This window comes from Rhodnius prolixus, unplaced genomic scaffold (assembly GCF_049639745.1).
Source record: "Rhodnius prolixus isolate KJV_2025 unplaced genomic scaffold, Rpr scaffold_2, whole genome shotgun sequence".
Lineage (NCBI taxonomy): Eukaryota > Metazoa > Arthropoda > Insecta > Hemiptera > Reduviidae > Rhodnius > Rhodnius prolixus.
This window is the reverse complement of record NW_027411592.1, coordinates 21,814,957-21,834,079: the sequence shown is the minus strand read 5'-3', so window position 1 is coordinate 21,834,079 and position 19,123 is coordinate 21,814,957. Positions and strand designations below refer to the sequence as shown.

Here is a 19,123-nt window from a genome sequence, read left to right as displayed (position 1 = left end):
AATGTGTCCAGGTATAAAGATTTTGAAAATGATAACAAAACTAGAAGGAAAATTGGATCTGCCTACAGTAAACTAATATAGTATTTCTCTTTCCTTTAATTTTTTTTTTTTAATAATAAGTAAATGTATATTACAAGACTTATTATTTTTTGGGGGAAATTATTTTTTTTCCCCTAACTATAAGAGTGTCATTTTTAAAACATGTTTTGTTTTATATGTAATAAGTTTGGTTACAAGTTTTTCCTGATTATAAATCGTGTTTTTCATGTGTTTTGTGTTTAGGGAAGTGGCTGGTATAGTGTGGTTTATTTGTGTTTTTATGATTTTATATATATATTATATATAATATATAAACTACACTAAAAATCTACATACTGGTTTTTCAATACCTATAAATGTGTTTTGTTTCATTTTTTTTTTTTTTTCTTTAATTGGGTTAAAATAGTGTTTCTTATTTCTTTCTCTTTTCTTTCTTTTGAGAGGTGACCAAAAAAGATAAACTAATATTGCTATGTATAGCCATCACATATACTGCAAGCACCTGCACGAAATGGACATCCAGTGTGTGAGTGATAATTAAAATTATAATATTTGAGCAAGTGATTGGTTTCCTTTTTATCTTCCTTTTCTTTATCTAAGGTATTTTTTTAAAATTCAATTTTTTTTTTTTCAATATTCACCATTCATACTTAAAAATACAAATATATTTTTATAAAAACAATTAATTATTTATTAAAATAAGAACAAATAAATTTAAAATAATGCCCTCAGTATACTGGTAAATGCTTTTATTTAAACATGAATAAAATAGCATCAGTGAATATTTGAATGACTTGGGTGAACTTAGAAGTAATTAATGAAATTATTCTCTTTTTTAAGTGTTAAAAACAGTAATTGTACAAAGTTGAAATTCTTAAAGACCTTTGCATAGTCTATTACTATTTATTAAATTTTAAATCTTTTTGTTTTGGTTTAATTTTCGTCTTCTAGATTTATTCTACGAATTTATGAATACAGCTGATACATTTTTAAATTTTATACTTCATTGTTCTCTTAGTAATACATTTTTATGAATGAAAGATCTACATGGTAAATAGAAATAGTCCACACAACAGGCCTAACCCGAAACCAATGGTTTAGTTAAAATTATGTAAAAAAAAAAAGAAAAAAAAGTAAATCTATAATGAAATTGAATTGTTTTACATATTTTGTTCTTATTTAAAATATATTGTTTTATTTGATACTTTTAAGTTAAGGTTAAGTTAATTAACACAGTGACAAATTTCTTCTTTGATTGGAGAGAAATGAAATTATGATTGAGTAGCAGTAAAGGTTTTTTTGGTATGAATGTGTTTAACGGTAGTAATATCCCATACCTTCCTCCTAGTTTGCAAAATATCTTTTAAAGTTATTCATACTATTGTAAAAACAAAAGTTCATGAATTGAAATCTTTTTATACTGAGTACATGGAGACAAATTGAATCTCCTTTGTAGATAGCACAATTGCTGTGGTCACCTAGCAAAAGTGCTATTGGCTAGATTCTTACTAGATTCTTTCTAGATAATATTACTGGAAAAAGCTTAGAAAGGGTTTACCACGCTAAGCAGTTGTCCCGATACATAAAGCGTTACAGATGCAGAACATTGCCTGACGATGCCTGCATGACGGTTATAGACAGCGCTTTCTCCTTTAGCACGATATTGGCCAGACTATTTCAATCTTTGAGGAGCACCTTTCTTGGGAATTTCGGAAGGCGTGGGTACTTTTCTATAAATTAAATAGAACGTCATGAAAAAAGTAAGTGCAAGTCTTTAAATCTGGTTAGCAGCTGAAGAGAAACATGTTTCGAAGATGCCTCCTATAGGAAAAGTACTTGGTTAATTTTCAATTTTCGAATGGTACTTAGCAAATATGTGCAAAAATACAACAAAACAGACTTATGGCTGGCAATAATCTTGGCACTTCCGCTAAACTTTAAAATAAAGATGCTATGAAAGTTGGCAGATGGCATGAAATCGCTTTAAATGGCAGACCAAATGATTTTCTATTTTTTGTAATCAAAATTACGATTTTTTTTTTTCAAATTTTATTGAAATAAAAATATTAGTGAAGCAATCATAAGAGGTTAACCAGGGGTTATTAATAATTTTTTGCACAAAAATAACTTTTTTGAGAATTAAACTATTAAGACTGTTGATTTTACAACCGCTTGAAGGGATAACGCGAGATCATTTTTTCTCAAACCGTTAAACCGTCTGACGAAGAAAGAGTATAACTAGTCTGAATGTACTGCCTCTCTAATTCCCTCGTCATATTTCTCAACTCTAATAAATCATATTTAAATTTCCATCCACTCAAAGAGAAGATCTCTTCACAAGTTAATTTCCGTACTGTAATAAAAAAAATGTTTCTTAAAGTTGCCACAAAAAAGTCTTATTTTATTTTTCCTACTCTTCATATATTAGTTTAAAAAACAAAGAAATAAAAATCGCATAAGAATAATCGAAATTCAAATACCTTTGATTGATTCCTACCAATCAAAAAAATAATGTATTTTTTTTTTCTCATTTTGTTTCGATGCCCTACAGAGCCCCCTAGCTACAACAAGCCTAATTGAGTTTGTTACTATACATTTATTTTTTCCTTTTAATTTACCTCCTTTAAAAAGGAAGCATAAAAATAATATACACACACATATATGTATATATGAGTAATTTATATATACGTATGTATATTATTTGTATTTATACATATATATATATTAATACATATCAATACAAAAATCACTATTTACAGAGCATATAATAGGAAGGAAGGAGAGATGTATTGCTTCATCTCTTTATTTTAAATTTTAAATTATATTTATTTATATATTTATATTTATATATATATATATATTTGTATAACCTACAGAGGTGAATGTATCCATCTGTAACACGTTTTTTTTTTGTTTTTTTTAAACGTCAAGTTTAATGACATAATAGATACTATTTTTAATTTATTTTCATTCACTTTTTGGAAAAATGTGAAACTAATTTGACATATTATTATTTCTATTCACAGAGAAGAAATATTTTGGTTTTTCCTACTATTTTCCATTTATACATTTTCTTTCTCTATTTTTTCCTGATACTTGCTTTTGTAACTTAATAGAGAGAGATAGACTGAGTAAGAGATAAAAAACGAACAAACCATAAGGAACCACTATAAAACTATTTTTTCTTGTTTCTTTACAATCTACGGATATCCTGTCATTAATTTGTTTTTTGATGTAACCCCATGTTGTAATTTAACTAAACATTTGGATCTCATTAAAATATTATCACATATATATATATATATATTTAAATAAAAACCTTAAATTTTAATTTTTCACTTTTTTAGATTTTTTTTTAATATATATATTTTTTTTGACTTTTTTGAAAAATTCTATTATTATATAAACATAATATCTAGTATATATACAAGCTATATCTCTGTTTTTATTTTATTTATTTATTATGATATTCTATGTCAAAATTATTTATTATCAACGTAAATGTTTTTTCAATTTTTATAATTCAATGCAATTTCCAATGACACTCTCAATAATTTTCGATAAAAAATTAATGAAAACTTTTTGTTCTTATTTACTTTAATATAAAAGATGTATGAATGTTTAAATAATAAAACTTTTTCTTTAACACATTCTCTAGATATTCTTCATAAAAGTGATTTTAAAAATTAAAAAGTACCCTATATATTTGATGGCAGTAAAACTACAGTTCAATAGCTTTAAAATTACACATTTTTGCTTCTTTTTGTTTTTGGAGGATGTGTTGATAATAAATGCTCCTAAGAAGTAGATCAGTAGAAGGAACTAAATTCTTCATTCACATTTTTAGGGGAAGTTTTAACAGGTGGATTCATTTAAAGAAGGTGTAGGTGTTGGCTAAAGATCAATGTCGGATCAATGGAATTTTGAATTTTTGCAGAGCCCAGCTGGTACTGACTGAGTCAGTAGAGTCCCCAGTCTTCTTTCAGTCAAGGTTTGATTTCACTGAGACCAACTCCTCACAGAAAGCTCATTCATTCATAAATGGAACATGCTGCAAAGCAATGGGATTAGAAAATACTCGTAAGTACAGTGAACAGGAACGAATAAGTACTTTGAGGCTTATACTGGTGTATAACCTGGAGGTTTTCTAGATGGAATCCATTATTATCTATTATTATTCAAAACTTCACGCAAAACTACATGCTGTGCACATATACACTTTAATGGTGTCCCAAACATATGTTTACTTTTTCAGCATTTCCTGAGAGAAGCTTCCTTGATACCTGAGAATTTGCCCAAACCTTTTTTAAAATGAAAAAACTTTAAAACTTTACCCTTTTTTCATCCCTTAAATATTTAATAAACTCACTCATAAGACATGATGATTCAATGAACTGAGGATCTGGAAGAATCTAAAAGCAAAAGCACAAGTGAGTGTTGGTTCGGGATAACGTCGTATAACCTATATTATATAATGTATTTGTATTTTTATCGCTTTGTATCTAAGTAAAGAAACTTACTTTTGGTATTTATGTGTTTTGTTTATATATTTTTAAATAAAATTTCATATATTCATGTTGACTTTAACATTAATTTTTATCTTGTGAATTATTTTTCTCTGACTTTTTTTAACTATACGGATTTTATATAAAATAACTTCATAAGAAGAAATTAATTTTTTATTTTTAATAGTAAACAAAGTGTATTTTGAATTTTTGTTCGGAAAATAATGGAATTTACTGCTGCGCGCATTGTGCCTACAGAGCGGTAAAATTTCGACACATAGAAAATTCAAATGAAGGCTCTTTTCATAATGTACGTTCTTGGATTTAAGAGAACGAAAGTGCGAAGAAACTAGAAAATCCTACACAGGTGACTGACTGGGAAATATTCGATCAGAAGGTAAATTCAGTTTGAGTGCATAGTACAGAAGAGCCCTCCACTCTAAAGCAAATCGTATGACGTTAAATGAGTTAAACTTCATTTAATTTACTAATCAATGGGCGTTGATCGCATCCAAATCTATTAAAACAATTATTATGTTTTTGCAAAACAGCACGAGGGAATGAAGTCAGGGAAATACAAATTTTGTTCGTAACTTTTCAAGAATAAGACCACAAAGTATGTGATGATCTACTGACTGATGCTAATTGTGTTGGAAGAGCTATCCCTCTATAAGTTTTAGTCAGGGACATGCTATTTCAAGTTTGAAAAGTAGGAGGCTGCGCTAAATAAAAATGCTAAAGTATCTTCGATCGGAGGATATCCGTTAATTGATTATTTAGGATAATCAACTAGAAGCAAGAAATAATATTGAATTTTTCTGAGCAAAGAGTTTATGTAGGATAGATGATGACAATTTGCCCTCACACTACTAAAGATATTCAACTAAAATTGGATTAGTAAGTGAGTTAATTAGATTAAGAAAGATGATTCAAGGACATTAACAGTGAAAGTAGGTACAAAAAGATGGTCTATACAGTTACGAATACAAGAGGAAGAAATATACACTTTAAATTATATTCAAGAATAACAGAAGACGCAATAGGTAGTGTTAAATCTCCGAACATCGCTGAGGAATCTCAATTTATCGAAGCGCCCAGTGGACCTAATTCAAAGAGTGGGAAGAGGAACATGATTCATGAACAATATGCGATCATCGTTAAGTTCAAAAGTTTATTGGAATTGAAGGTTGAATATGATCTAGACGGCACTGTAGAACGAAGAAAAAAATAACTTATTTCTCTATAAACTAGAGGCACAAGAGAATTATTGGATATCAGCGTATACTCATTGAACATAATCATACAAAGTGATTATCGCAGGGATAATATGCGCAAAGGAAATTTACTTGGGCCATTTATATATTCGTTTGATTATGAAGTAATAGCTCATGTGGCACGTTAGATTTAAAATTAAGTTACTTCTTATGCATTGCTTCAGGCTTTCGGCTCACTCTCAATCTTTATCAAGAAACAAGAGGAAGTTCATCAACGAAACCATGTCTCTAATTACGAGTGAGAGGCGTATCAAATATATGTATTATTAATGTACGTTCATTTTCCAATAACGTTATTTATTCACAGCTAGATCCTTCGACCAAGATAACATGCTATTAGTTACCTCAATTTACCTTTGAAGACTTAATTGGAAAATAATTATTTAAAGATTTTAACGATTAAAAGGGTACAATAAATAGCAAAATAATAATTTTTTGAACATTCGAAATAAACCAATCTAATTTCGTATCAATTCTATCTCTCTTCAGTTTTTGGTGGTAGATCTATTGAGACCTACCTAAATGGGAAATGGATCCGGCATTCACTGAATAAAATCTAGAATCTTTAGAATGAAGTGGACAAATCTATAAATCCTTGTTTTCATCATATGTTCTGACTTTTGCTATATCTGACCCAAAGTACTCACACTTTATAATTTAAAATTCATTCATCTTTATTTTTACTTATTTATTTATTTTTTTGAATGATAAAACATATACTAATATTTATTGAACACTTAAAACTATTTAATTTGAAATAACATGGTCCCTAAATGCTAAAATATAAACAATTGAACTTTTTTTTTTGAGAGTGAGATTGGTAAATGATATCGCCATCTCTATATATAAATATTAAATTAATAATTTTCATTGTTTCATCGTTTGAAATAAAATTACAGAATAAATTAATGTTCAAACACAGGTCCCGGTTTTTAACTCCTGAATTCCTCATTTTTGAAAGCTTCCCTTTTTACCTGCTATTTAGTTTTATGACATTAATTAGGTCTAATTTACATATGGTATATACAATTAGGATAACACTACTACTTGGTTACTTTGTTTTCATTAATATTGGCATCTACCTATATTGCATTGAATCCTAATGAATTTAAATCAAATAATGTTAAAATTAAATATAATAAGGGTTGTTTATACTTTATAATTCTATTAAATAAAAAAAAAATGACAGGACAAAATATAAATGGAATATTTTTATCACTGCATTATAGTGTCCATATTATTTTGTGAATTAAATAATCATCTTTACCCCCAGTCTTTCACAACCTCAGTTTTTTCTAATTTTTGTTTATTTAGCATTTATAGGTGTGTTTATGTATTTATATATATATAACAATTTATTTTATATATACACATCGAGTGTCCCAACTAAAAAATACTCAACTGCCACATTTCTTTAAGAAGCAAAACATAAGGAAATGCTGGAAGATAAATATTTCATATTTTCTGTGTTTCTTTTAGAAAAAGTGTTCAAGTTCCTGAAGAAAAACACATTTAGCCCTTAAGATGAACTAATTTTTTCATGAGATTCTTTCCAAAGCTTCTTCCTTCTTTCTATGGTCTTGGAACCATTCGACGATCTCACTGAGTAAACTGAGTTTGTAGTAATTACTTAATTATTAATGACTGTTAATAAAGTGTTTATTTACAGCTGAAAGAGATCATAGAAGATGGTGAACATTATTTTTACACAACCTACTCTTAGAAACAATCTCATCAAGAAAAAAAGAGAGTAGTTTAAAAACTGAGTCCCAGGCATTCATTTACATTTGACATTAATAGTTAAAAATCGCACAGTTGCAATTATTATTATTTATAGTCATTTTCCCGGATGAAGTATACATTAAAAATCCCACAGATCAACTACATGGACAAATAGGGATGAATGTCTTATAAGGTGTGATACACAAAATTAGTTTTTAGAATCAGGTCGATAACTTTCAGAATTTAACTAAATAAAGAAAAAATGTTCAAATAATCAAATATACAATGGAAGTATACAAAATTACATTAGTTTTTGTAAGTATTGCATTTCGTTAAGTTTTTATATTTTGGACTGTGTTTTGTTCAAATTCGTTGAAGTAGTTGAATTGAATTTTAATGTTTTCTTATTGTTTATATTATGGATTCACATATAATTGGGGAGCACCAAAATCTCAGTGTTTAGGATTTTTAATTCTACTGTTCACTGTTATCGTTACTTAGTGCGCTGATTGTAGTACAAATAAGCGAGAAAAAAAAAGAGATGTTTTTAATCCGCTGCTGCTATCAAAATAAGACATATTTTTTTCTAGGTCTATTCTTTCCTTTAAATTAAATAACTGAATTCATTTGAATTTTTCCCATTTCACTCTTTAAACTAGTGAAAGCTTTGATAGTTTTCTAGAGCTATAAGTGTGGAAACTGGGTGGAAGATTTTAACACCATAATGTCTAATATTTTAAAGAAATATTTTACTTCTTCCCAAAACAACAATGCGATGTTCATTTCCCAACCCTAACAAACCAGAACAAATGAAACACTTCTGAATTAATATTGCAATTACGTGTCGTTTTATAATGGAATGAAAATGCATTAATTTTATCCTTACGCTAGTGCAATTCTTATGGGCTTAAAGAAATATCGTTAATCTAGCAATTTTTTATCTTTTGCTTCCGTTCAAGAAAAGTTAGCTATTGTGTCATTTTGTAAAGGACATCCTGAAATAAGTTTTTATTACATATTTTTACTTTTTTTAAATTATTATTATTGTAGGAGGGAGCACCACGGTACTAAAATTCAATAACCGTTAAAGGTGCCTTCTTCATTTATTGTTAATTAAATTTAGAATACAATTTTATTAATTTATAAAATGCTCTAGAATTTTCAAGTAATAAGTTAAACAAAATTAAATTAAAAATTTAAAATATATATTTATATTTTTAAGAAAACTTCTATAGCAATAATCAGGGAATATCTCGGTGCAGTGTTGTTTATCTCTATTAATTTAAACATTTTAATTGTGATTCCAACTTAAATTGTGCACTTTTTTTTTTTTGCCTTTCTTTTAATTTTTTAAAAAATTTATATTTAATATTTGTATATATATGTATAATGTAGCGAGATTACAATGTCAATCATACTCAGTCATTCATACATTTGGACCTATTTTGTATTAATTTGTTTTATAATAATCATTTCCTTGTTTTAATATCACCATTCATCCCATATGTACTACAAATACATACTATGAAACATAACTTCCCTAATATTTATATGTATATATATATTTATAATTATTTATATATTTTTTTTTATCAACATATTTTTTATTTTATTTTTTAAAATTATTATCACGAATAAATCTATGCATCAGTCCCGATTGTATGCAATGTACAGTAATTGTATATTTTTGGTAACTTGCCTTCGAATCATTTTTTTAAAATAGAAACTGTGTTCATAAAATTATTAAAATTAATTGATAAATATTTTAAAACAATAATTTATCACAGTTTTTTTTTATGGTTTAAAAAAATGTTTTCCATTTTAGAAAGAAATAAATTAAAATAATTTACATTTTTTGGTTTTATCATTAAAAGAACCACATTTATTAAGCAATTTTTTTAACATAAAAATAATCAATTTGGAAATGATTAAGTAATCAGCCTTGAAATCCCATAAAATATGCTTCATTGGATGGGATAAAGCTTCACTTTAGCTTTAACTTCAATAACTACTCTTAATGTGAAATCGTTCGTTTTAATTTTTGAAAAACTTTAACTGCTTAGGACAAGCATGTGGAAAATTATTTATCATCATTTCAGACCATTATATTCCCAAGCATCATCTTAACAAAAAAATCCCTAGCCCAACAGGATAGCATCATTCCAGTTTCCCTCTCACATAGCGTATCTTGATGTGAGTAGTTGAAGGAAGACTTGGAATGGCATTAAACTGTTCGGTTATGGTCGAGCTTGAAAAAATACTTGATTCTAGCAAAATGATGCCTCAGAACAAAAATCATAAGTGTTCAAAATATAAAAAACTTTTATACATGTTGCTCGTATAAAGTTTGTTATTGAGAAGAACAAACTGTTCCTTGCAAACATTATTTTTTGAGAGGCGGCCTTTGAATGGTTTGTATTGGACTCCCAAAGGGATGTACCTTAAAGGTGTGAAACTATTGGCAAAGAGTTGGTGAAAAAAAGAAGAATTCCAATCCCATTATTAAAATTATAGTAATGAAAGTGCATAGCTTACTTTAAACAAAATAGAAAAATCCGGACTTTCTTAATTGTTGGGAGCAGTCAGAATAATTGAAATTAATTTTTTCACATTCATTATCCAATCTTTTATTTAGTCATCCGGCATCTCTTCAAGGACTTATTTTTACCATTAAAAAAAAATCTCATTTTTTTGTAATTACTAAAACTGATATGACTAGAATAACAATCATAAATACAACCACTATAAGTGACTTAATTATAATAAAATTTTAGAATTTTGTAACAACAAAACTTAATACAAAACCAACTAATAATATACTTTTCTTTTTATTCCTTAGAGGACCAACATATTTAAACAATTCTTAATGCGTAAAATTATTTAAAATTTTATTTACAACAAAACTTAATGATAAATTGATATAAACACAGTTTCTTAAACTGCCCGGATAAGATTTTTATAGTGGCATTTTAAGTTACGAAGATTTATCTACAATTTTGTTTTCAATCATCTGTAAGGAAATTTGTAGGAAATAGTTATTCTGCTTTCTATTTTAATAGTTCTCATAATTGTATGAAGGTAGTTTTAAAATTTTAACAGAAGATATACATATACATATATAATTTTATTTACTTTCAAAAATAAAACCAAACGAGTGTGCTTTATGGCCTATGCCACTACTTTTGTTTTTTTGTTTTTTTTATTTTTTTTATTTTGGCCGCTGATATAAAATAGTCAACCTACATTCTACTTTAGAATTTGTTATTTTTTTTGTCTTAAGTATCAGTTTCTTCTTTTCTTATTTTTAGCCTTTACACTTTTTTATTTTTTTAAGTTTTAGATTATTTTTTTTTTTCAAGTTTAAATTAAAATAAATATTGCCCCATAACTGTTTAATTGATCCAAATAAGGCAATCTTGCTGCTTTAAATCTAAAATTATTTGAATATTTTTTTAAAAATGATAAAGTGTCAAAATGTTTATGTAGTCATGTTACATCTCTATATAAAAAACAGACACTGCGCCATGGTATTTCGCATAATTATTCTTTTAATTCATGTGCGTCTTCTGGATTTATTTCGTATATTTATTGCCATAATTTAAACTTTATTCCTATTATTATTTTTGTTTTTTTACTAGAAATATTAAATTTTTCTTAGTTATGATGAATAAAACAACTTATTTTAAATAATAATAATAAAAAAAAATAGTTTAACATTACTTTTTGTATTTGTTTTTTATAGCACTGGCGCCTTCGAGAATATATCAAATATTTTAAGATGTTACATGGGCGGGAAGTAAAAGTAACTGTCCAGTGAGCTGCCGACGCATCGGATTTTCTATTGAAAACATATTCTTTTGTTCTTTTTATATCTCAAATATATTTCTCATGTAATATATACGAGAATTTGTATGGTGTTTGTGTGTATGTATCTTGAGAATGTAATTTCTGTAGAGTATAAAAAAAAACTAACTGTTTAATTGCATAATATAGATTTTTTTTTTTGTATATTTATAATAGTGAGCATTATTTCTGGGCGCGGTTTTTGGCGATTTACGTCATATTTGTTGGGCCTATTTATCCTCTTCAAGTAGTACCAAATCGTCGGCGACTACATCGCTGATGTGCAAATATATAATCCAATACATTAGATTGAAACAGACAAAGCAAACGGGGAAGACAATACGACTATATTTGTCAATATCGCTGGGCGTTATGCCATATAGTTTGTTATAATCTTTTGTCGGATGTATTAGATGTTGAGCGGCTGGCGGTCCTGCTTCTTCATCCGCGCGGCCATTGATCGTATTCTCTAACGTTCCTCCTTTGAAATGAGCTTTCGGATCGTGCACTTTAAACCGCACCTCCTTAAAAAAATTAAAACCTATTATTTACTTATCAAAACATATTTAGAAATACTAACTGTAAATGTTAGTTATAATATAAAAGAATATTTGAATTTAATAAAAACTTTAACTTTGAATAAAGTTTTTAAACAAAGTTGCCAAATTTAAGTCAGTTGTACTGTTGGATTAAGTTACTTCATCATTTTTTAAAAAAAACTACAGTCACAAATCAGTAATTCTAATCTATTTATTTGATTATGTTATTAGGCACGCAATATGCGAATGTTATACCTGTACAGTAGAACTAAATGAACAGAAGAACTTAGTTAATTATACCGTAAATCTATCAATAACTAATCAATATGGCGCTAAACCTCTGGTAATCTTCTTTTTTGTGCATGTGCATGATTGCTTATTACAAAGAATTAAGGTGTCAAATTCACTTACCGTTTGTTGCATTTGCTGCCTCCTTTCTGGATGGACAGGCTTGGCTGGCAGCGTGGCAGCGTATGATCCGCATATTATTGACGGATCCCTCTGCAATGCCGTGCAACATTGCAACAATAGCCAAATGTGCGGCAATTATAATATATATGTATTATTGTTTGCTGTTGATTATTTTTAAAAAAATATATAAGCTTTGTGATGAATTGGTTATCTAAATAAAATGTGAAGACTATCTGCAGCATTCAGTTTTAGCACTAAAACGTACATAATTAATAAATTTTTTCCTGTTAAATTTAAATTACTATTTTAAAATTCTTTGTGAGGTCGGCAATAAATAAAATGAATAATTGCCAATATTTTTCAATGCATATATGTATACATATATATTTGTTTTGTGACGATTACAAAGCTTTAAATATTTATAAATTATATTTTTTACGAACAAAAAAAAAAATACAAATAAAACTACATTTTGATGTGCGTTTGAATATATGTTGATTATTCTGTAAGTATTCAAACTGCTGTCCATCCTACAGAAAAATAAGCAATTTTGGATTCGAGAGGCTTATCTAAAATTTAGAACGAATATTTAAAAAAAAAACAAAAAGTAATTAGTCAGAGAAGAGTTGCCAAATTTAATTTCTGCAGACCGCTCAGTAAATGAAAGATCTATATATTTGATGGTGAACAACGTTGCAATATCTGTGACGAAAGCTCGCCAGATGATATTCGCCGTTTCTTACTCTCTTCATCCCTCTCACCAACATCCGAAATATGTAGATTTCTCACTAACTAGATAGACTGTAATGTAAGTTTGGATGAAAATTTGTCTAATTTTCAAGATGCGCAAAATGCATTATTTGATAAATTAAGGAATAAGTTTGAACCTTTAAATGTAAGATATTAAACAGTTAAATATGTGACAGGAGGTTTCAAATTTTTTTGGTAATTGAACGCAACTATCCTAAAAAAGTATTACAGCTTCTTGTTTGTAACAGAAGTAAAAATTATTTTTTAGTCCTTTTGTCTATGCTTGTGCACATCAAAAGATCTTAACATTTGATTTTTCTTATAACTACTTATTTCCAGTTATTAAGAAAAATACTGACTTTACTGTCCTGGCAATGTTTTTAGTAGAAAGGGGATGAAAAACTACATAAAAATGACCTATCGCGTGCTCTTCTTTCTCTTTGATAATAAGTTAAAAACTTGAAATATGATTAATAAATATCAGATTTTGAAATGGTCTTGCACCTTAAATTTTAAAGATATCGAATTGCGGATTCCGGTTTCTTTCATAACTTTTTATACTCTTTAAAACTGTGTATATGAAAATGGGGTAAACTGCGAACCCTTACTTTTGGACGCGCGCAGGAGTCTAAAATCAAGTCACATATTCTGAAACTGGAGGTGACGGGCAACAAATTTTTCCTCTACCATGTTTTGCTCAGATCAACCGTTCAAGCATGAAATGCATTTGAGCCGCCTTAAAATGAACACCATAATATCTTATTTTTATTTTGTATTTATAATCTGAGAAATGCATGCTGTTTTATTTGCCACTCAACTCTATTTCTACGAGGGATTCCTCAGAACAAAATAAATAAATGAATAAATACAAAAAAATAATAAATGATGATTATGTGGTCTGTAAGTAAGGTTCGTTTTGTGCAACTTTCTAGTAGAAAGATAGAAAAGCTAAAGTTTTAAAGTTGCTAAATTTTAATTCGTATACCTAAATGTTTTATCTTATAATGTTTAGTTAATGCAGTACTTGAATCTCCGAGTTTTTTTTTGTTTTAAATAAATTCGTAATAATTTTGATAAAGCCATTGTTTTAGAAACTGCCAAATTGAGGTAAGTATGTTGAGGGGCAATATGTTGGTAGTAAATTTTGTATATTATCTCGGAGCGTAGATGTCTGGAGTGAATTCTACAATTGAGATTTAGTCCTAAATGCTTTATTTATTTTTCAATATTTTGGTTATTTTATTAAATAGATTGTTAAAATAATTAAAGAATATTTATTTCTATGTTTTGAAGATGGAATACGTGAAAATTGGTATCGAATGTTTTTGTTGAAGTTCTTAGGAAATCCATTGTTGAGAAAAATTTCTTTTAGTTTGTTTTCTTTCGCACTCTCTATGTCTATTAGGATGAACAAGCAAAACTACTCAATTATGGAGAGCTTTAAGCTTGATTTCCTTAAAGCTTGAAAGAACGAATGTTATTATGACTTTACGAGGGTCGTTTGAAAAGTCCGTGCAAAGTCAGAGAGATAGCACCACTGGCGCGTATCGAGGTTATGTTTAGTTAGTAGCATCTCTTGGAAGAACACACACAAAGTTTCAGCCAGATCGATCTATTTCTTTGTGTTTGGCATTCGTTTGAATCGAGGAAGTCGAGTGATTTTCAAAAAATGGACGAAAAAGAATTTCGTGTGTTGATTAAACACTACTTTATGAAAGGCAAAACGCCTCAGGAGACTAAAGAGAAGCTTGATAAACATTATGGTGACTCTGCACCTTCGATTAGAACAGTTTATAAGTGGTTTCAAAATTTTCGGAGTGGCCATATGGGCACAAGTGACGCTGAACGTTCTGGACGCCCTGTTGAGGTTACTACTCCAGAAATCATTGATAAAATCCATGATATGGTGATGGATGACAGAAGAGTGAAGGTGCGTGAGATTGCTAGTGCTGTGGGCATCTCGAATGAACGGGTACATAATATTTTGCATCAACATTTGGACATGACAAAGCTATCCGCAAGATGGGTGCCGCGATTGCTCACGCTTGACCAAAAACGAAATCGTGTGAAGTGTTGCAAGGACGGTTTGTAGTTGTTCCAGAAGAATCCGCATGACTTTAAGCGTCGTTTCGTCACTGTGGATGAAACATGGATACATCACTACACTCCTGAGACCAAAGAACAATCTAAACAATGGGTTACCAAGGGGGAATCTGCGCCAAAAAAGGCGAAGACCGTTCCTTCGGCCGGAAAGATTATGGCGACTGTCTTTTGGGATTCGCAAGGAATAATCCTCATCGACTATCTGGAAAAGGGTAAAACTATTACAGGTGCATATTATTCATCGTTATTGGACCGTTTGAAAACCGAGCTGCAAGAAAAACGCCCACGATTGGCCCACAAAAAAGTCCTTTTCCATCACGACAAAGCACCAGCTCACACCTCAGCATTTGTAGTTGTGGTCGCAAAATTAATGGAAATAGGGTTCCAACTCGTTTCACATCCCCCCTATTCTCCAGACTTGGTTCCCTCGAACTACTATTTGTTCTCCAATATGAAGAAATGGCTGGTGGGAAAAAGATTTTATTCAAACGAGGAGGTGATTGCAGAAACGAATGGCTATTTTTCAGACTTGGACAAATCCTATTATTCGGAAGGGATCAACAAACTAGAGCAGCGTTGGACGAAGTGTATAAGCCTAAAAGGAGACTATGTTGAAAAATAAAAAAGGTTTACCCCAAAAAATTAAGTAGTTTTTATTTTTGTACGGACTTTTCAAACGACCCTCGTAAGTGTAGATAGCGGTCGGATCATATTACTTTGCTATATGTTGTGTTAAACATTTTTCAATCGTTAAATTTAGATATAGAAAGTTAATGTTGAATAAAATAAATGAAAAATAATATTTATATTAATCAAAGATTCTTACTTTATATTAACAATCTATTCGAAAAATTGAAGCGAGATATTGCTGACCTCATAAACAGTTTTAAAATAATTATTATTGATGGCTAGTAAACAACACATCAAAAAGTGTAAATAAAATACCACACTTTTTTGAAATCAAACTTACTAAAGAAGACAAATACATATCATGTGGTGATAGATTGTAAATATTTGGAATACTTTGTGATTAAATACTTAGTTAATTTTAAAAGAACTGCAAACAATTGAGCTGTGTGTTCTTCAAGCTTACAAGAAATAGACTAATTTATCTAAGTGATGGCGTGGCGAAGTGTAAGCTTTATAATAATAGCATGTGCGTACAGCGTAGACAATCTGCATGTTCGTAATTTAGAAAATACATTGTCACAAATTAAAATGCCGTAGTTGGTTTTGACTGATTTTATTTTATCTTATTTTTTTAATTAGGGCATTTCTCAGTGCACTGCTGGTCTCCAGCCCAGATGGTCTTGTTCACAAAACTGTTATCGAGTTCTAAGATCCTCCTGAGAATAAAAGGGAAGTGGTAGAGCAGGCATGACTGGAACTCGGGGCCTCCTCGTACGATTACTGTATATTCTTAATTACGAAAAAAATTTAGAGAAAATGTAAAATACTAACGGTTTGTTTGGGGGCATGATCCGCATCCCCCGGACCGGGATGTGCGTCCAATGACTTAGATTTCTGCTCTGCTAACTTCTGTATGGCAAGGAATCTGTTCTTACGCATCTGTATTCTCTTCGCCATGTAGCCCACTGTCGCGTATTCTGCATTCAAATAAGAAATTAATACACTTTATTTTAAATTTGAATAGTTATTTGTTATTATTTGGTGCATATAATGGTTAATAAGCTCAGCAATGTAATTATTATTTTAAAAACTGCATTTATCGGCATTTGGAGCCATCTCAGTATTAATTAAATAACACCTTTGTCGTAAAAAATCGCTAGTAAAAGCACACTAAGTACCATCAACAAAAACGTTATTTTACGTCATAGCTAAGTATTGTACAAATCAGTAATCAGTTGCAAGCTAGTTAAGTTACAGGAATTTGAAATTTAAAAAAAAGAAGAAGTAAAATCGTCAGTGTGAAATAGACGAAGTTTACGCAGATATCTTGTTCTTTTTAAATATCATTTAGCCAATAAAAAGGTTGTAATTTTTAAAATAAATAATAATGTGAATGGCCAATAATGTTCCAATTATGTGAATGGCTAAATTTAGAGTTAACTGTCTTTTCGCCTTTCTACAACTTTTTCTTTATTTAGAAGTTTGAATGTAACGTCAGGTATATTATTAAGAATTTTAAGAGAAAATAAGAAGTAAAAAAAAGTTACTAACCTAATAAAGAAGCGAATACCATGACGAAACATGTTCCCAAGTATACGTCGATTGACTTCACATATGATATTTTGGGTAGGGCGGCGTTTGTAGAAGACATGAGCGTAGTCATTGTGAGGACGGTGGTAACACCAAGGGCAACTCTGGCCGGTGTGGCATTTCGATTCAGCCAGAACGAGACCCAACTGATGATTACAATCAGTCCAGATGGAATGTAGATCTGGATCAGGTAGTAGCCCATCGAGCGCACGAATTGTATCTCACAGGCCAATCTCGAATAGTTTCCTACGCAAAATCAAATCCACTCCCCTTTTTCTAGCCAAATTCCCCAGTAAGCTTCATAATAATTATTATTAGTATGTCACCTCTTAAATTTGGTGGCAAATATTTTTAAATTTGAAATGTTACAGAATTAATTTGCTCTACTTCACAAAATTTATAAACTAGCCAAAACATTAATTATAATACCTAATAACAATAAAAAAAATAAAATTTCTCCTTTTGGTAAAAGTAAAAAAATGAAGTTTAAGTAAATAAAATCTAAGAAACCTAATAAAATGGATAGTAAAAGTAGTTATTAATCAAACTTGCTTTACGATTATAATATTGAGAAAGCGACTGCTACGAAAAGCCACAAATAATTTGGATGCAGTAGCTGTCAATCGTCAATCTCCTGCATAGATTTTTTTTAAATAGTATTTTTTGTTAGAAATTAATATTAGTACATAACATTGGACTAAAACAGCTGAATATCTGCAAATTTAGGGATTTTTAATGCGTTTAGATGTAGGAAGTGTCTCGAAATTATTTTAGTACTTACACATTTTTAGTCTATTGTGAAGATGCGATCTTACATTAGATTTTATGTTTTCACGGGCAGGAATAGAAAAAGTAAAGTATAAGAGACACTTAAAAATATTAAATGGTATTTGAACTTTTTAATTGTACGATGTGTGTGCTAGGCGTAAGAGCATAAAACTATAGAATAGAAAAATATGCTTCAAACTTCAGATATAGCAAAACTAATCATAGATGTTTTTATTTTGAGAACACATGTATTTGCCATAGACATCAACAAAAATAATGATTAATTTTATACATCACATTTGTCAGAAAAGATCCTTAAAAGTAAACATAAGGATTTATTGCAGTTCAACCTTGTATGCAGTGCATGTTTACCATTACGATGAGACTGTAAATGAAATTAAAATTTTTCTTTTAGTTCTTTTAATAGCAGACACTTTCTTAATATTTTCTTTTTCTAGAGATATCACTATTTCGGAGCAAAATGAAAATGAAGTAGAATTGAATCTGAGCATTCTCGATTAAAAAAAAATTAGAAATAAGGGCTAAATAAATTTTCAAATGAATGTTAGCCTAATAATAAAATAATACCACATTATTGCTAGTATAGCAAAAACTGTTTTATGTATATATTTTTTATTATTATAATTATATTTACGGATCGTTTGCTTCAGCTAGCCTACTGGTCTAAAATGTAGTAGATGGTTAGGAGTAAATTAGAATGAAAAGTAATAATTTTTTAGTTCGATTTCATAAAGTTCTTGATGCAGGTATTTCGTGAATAATTAGTGCTCCATCACTGTCAAAGGTGAAATCACGCGGAAAAATCGCGCAAAAAGTATTTTTTAAAATAGGGAAAAATTTTTATTATAAAATTTATTCGTATCTCAGTTCTTTAGATTAAACGGACTTGGATTGCTTAGATTCAACGATTCTCAATGAATTTAAAACA

General features: G+C 29.2%; 1 protein-coding gene across 10 annotated transcripts in view; it reads right to left on the bottom strand.

Annotated features, from left to right (window-relative positions):
• Positions 1 to 400: 400 nt before the first annotated feature.
• Rdl (Resistant to dieldrin) overlaps positions 401 to 19,123 on the bottom strand; it is a 183,222-nt gene continuing 164,499 nt past the window's right edge. For 5 of the 10 annotated variants that reach the window (XM_074118506.1, XM_074118505.1, XM_074118503.1 and 2 more), the window contains exons 7-10: positions 17,368 to 17,652; positions 16,648 to 16,793; positions 12,334 to 12,423; positions 401 to 11,907 (exon numbers count right to left, since the gene is read on the bottom strand). In XM_074118506.1, coding sequence (XP_073974607.1) covers positions 11,614 to 11,907; positions 12,334 to 12,423; positions 16,648 to 16,793; positions 17,368 to 17,652 — 815 coding nt within the window. In that variant the 3' untranslated portion in view covers positions 401 to 11,613. The remainder of the gene's footprint in view (positions 11,908 to 12,333; positions 12,424 to 16,647; positions 16,794 to 17,367; positions 17,653 to 19,123) is intronic. The other 5 variants (XM_074118512.1, XM_074118510.1, XM_074118509.1 and 2 more) reach the window with 3 other exon arrangements.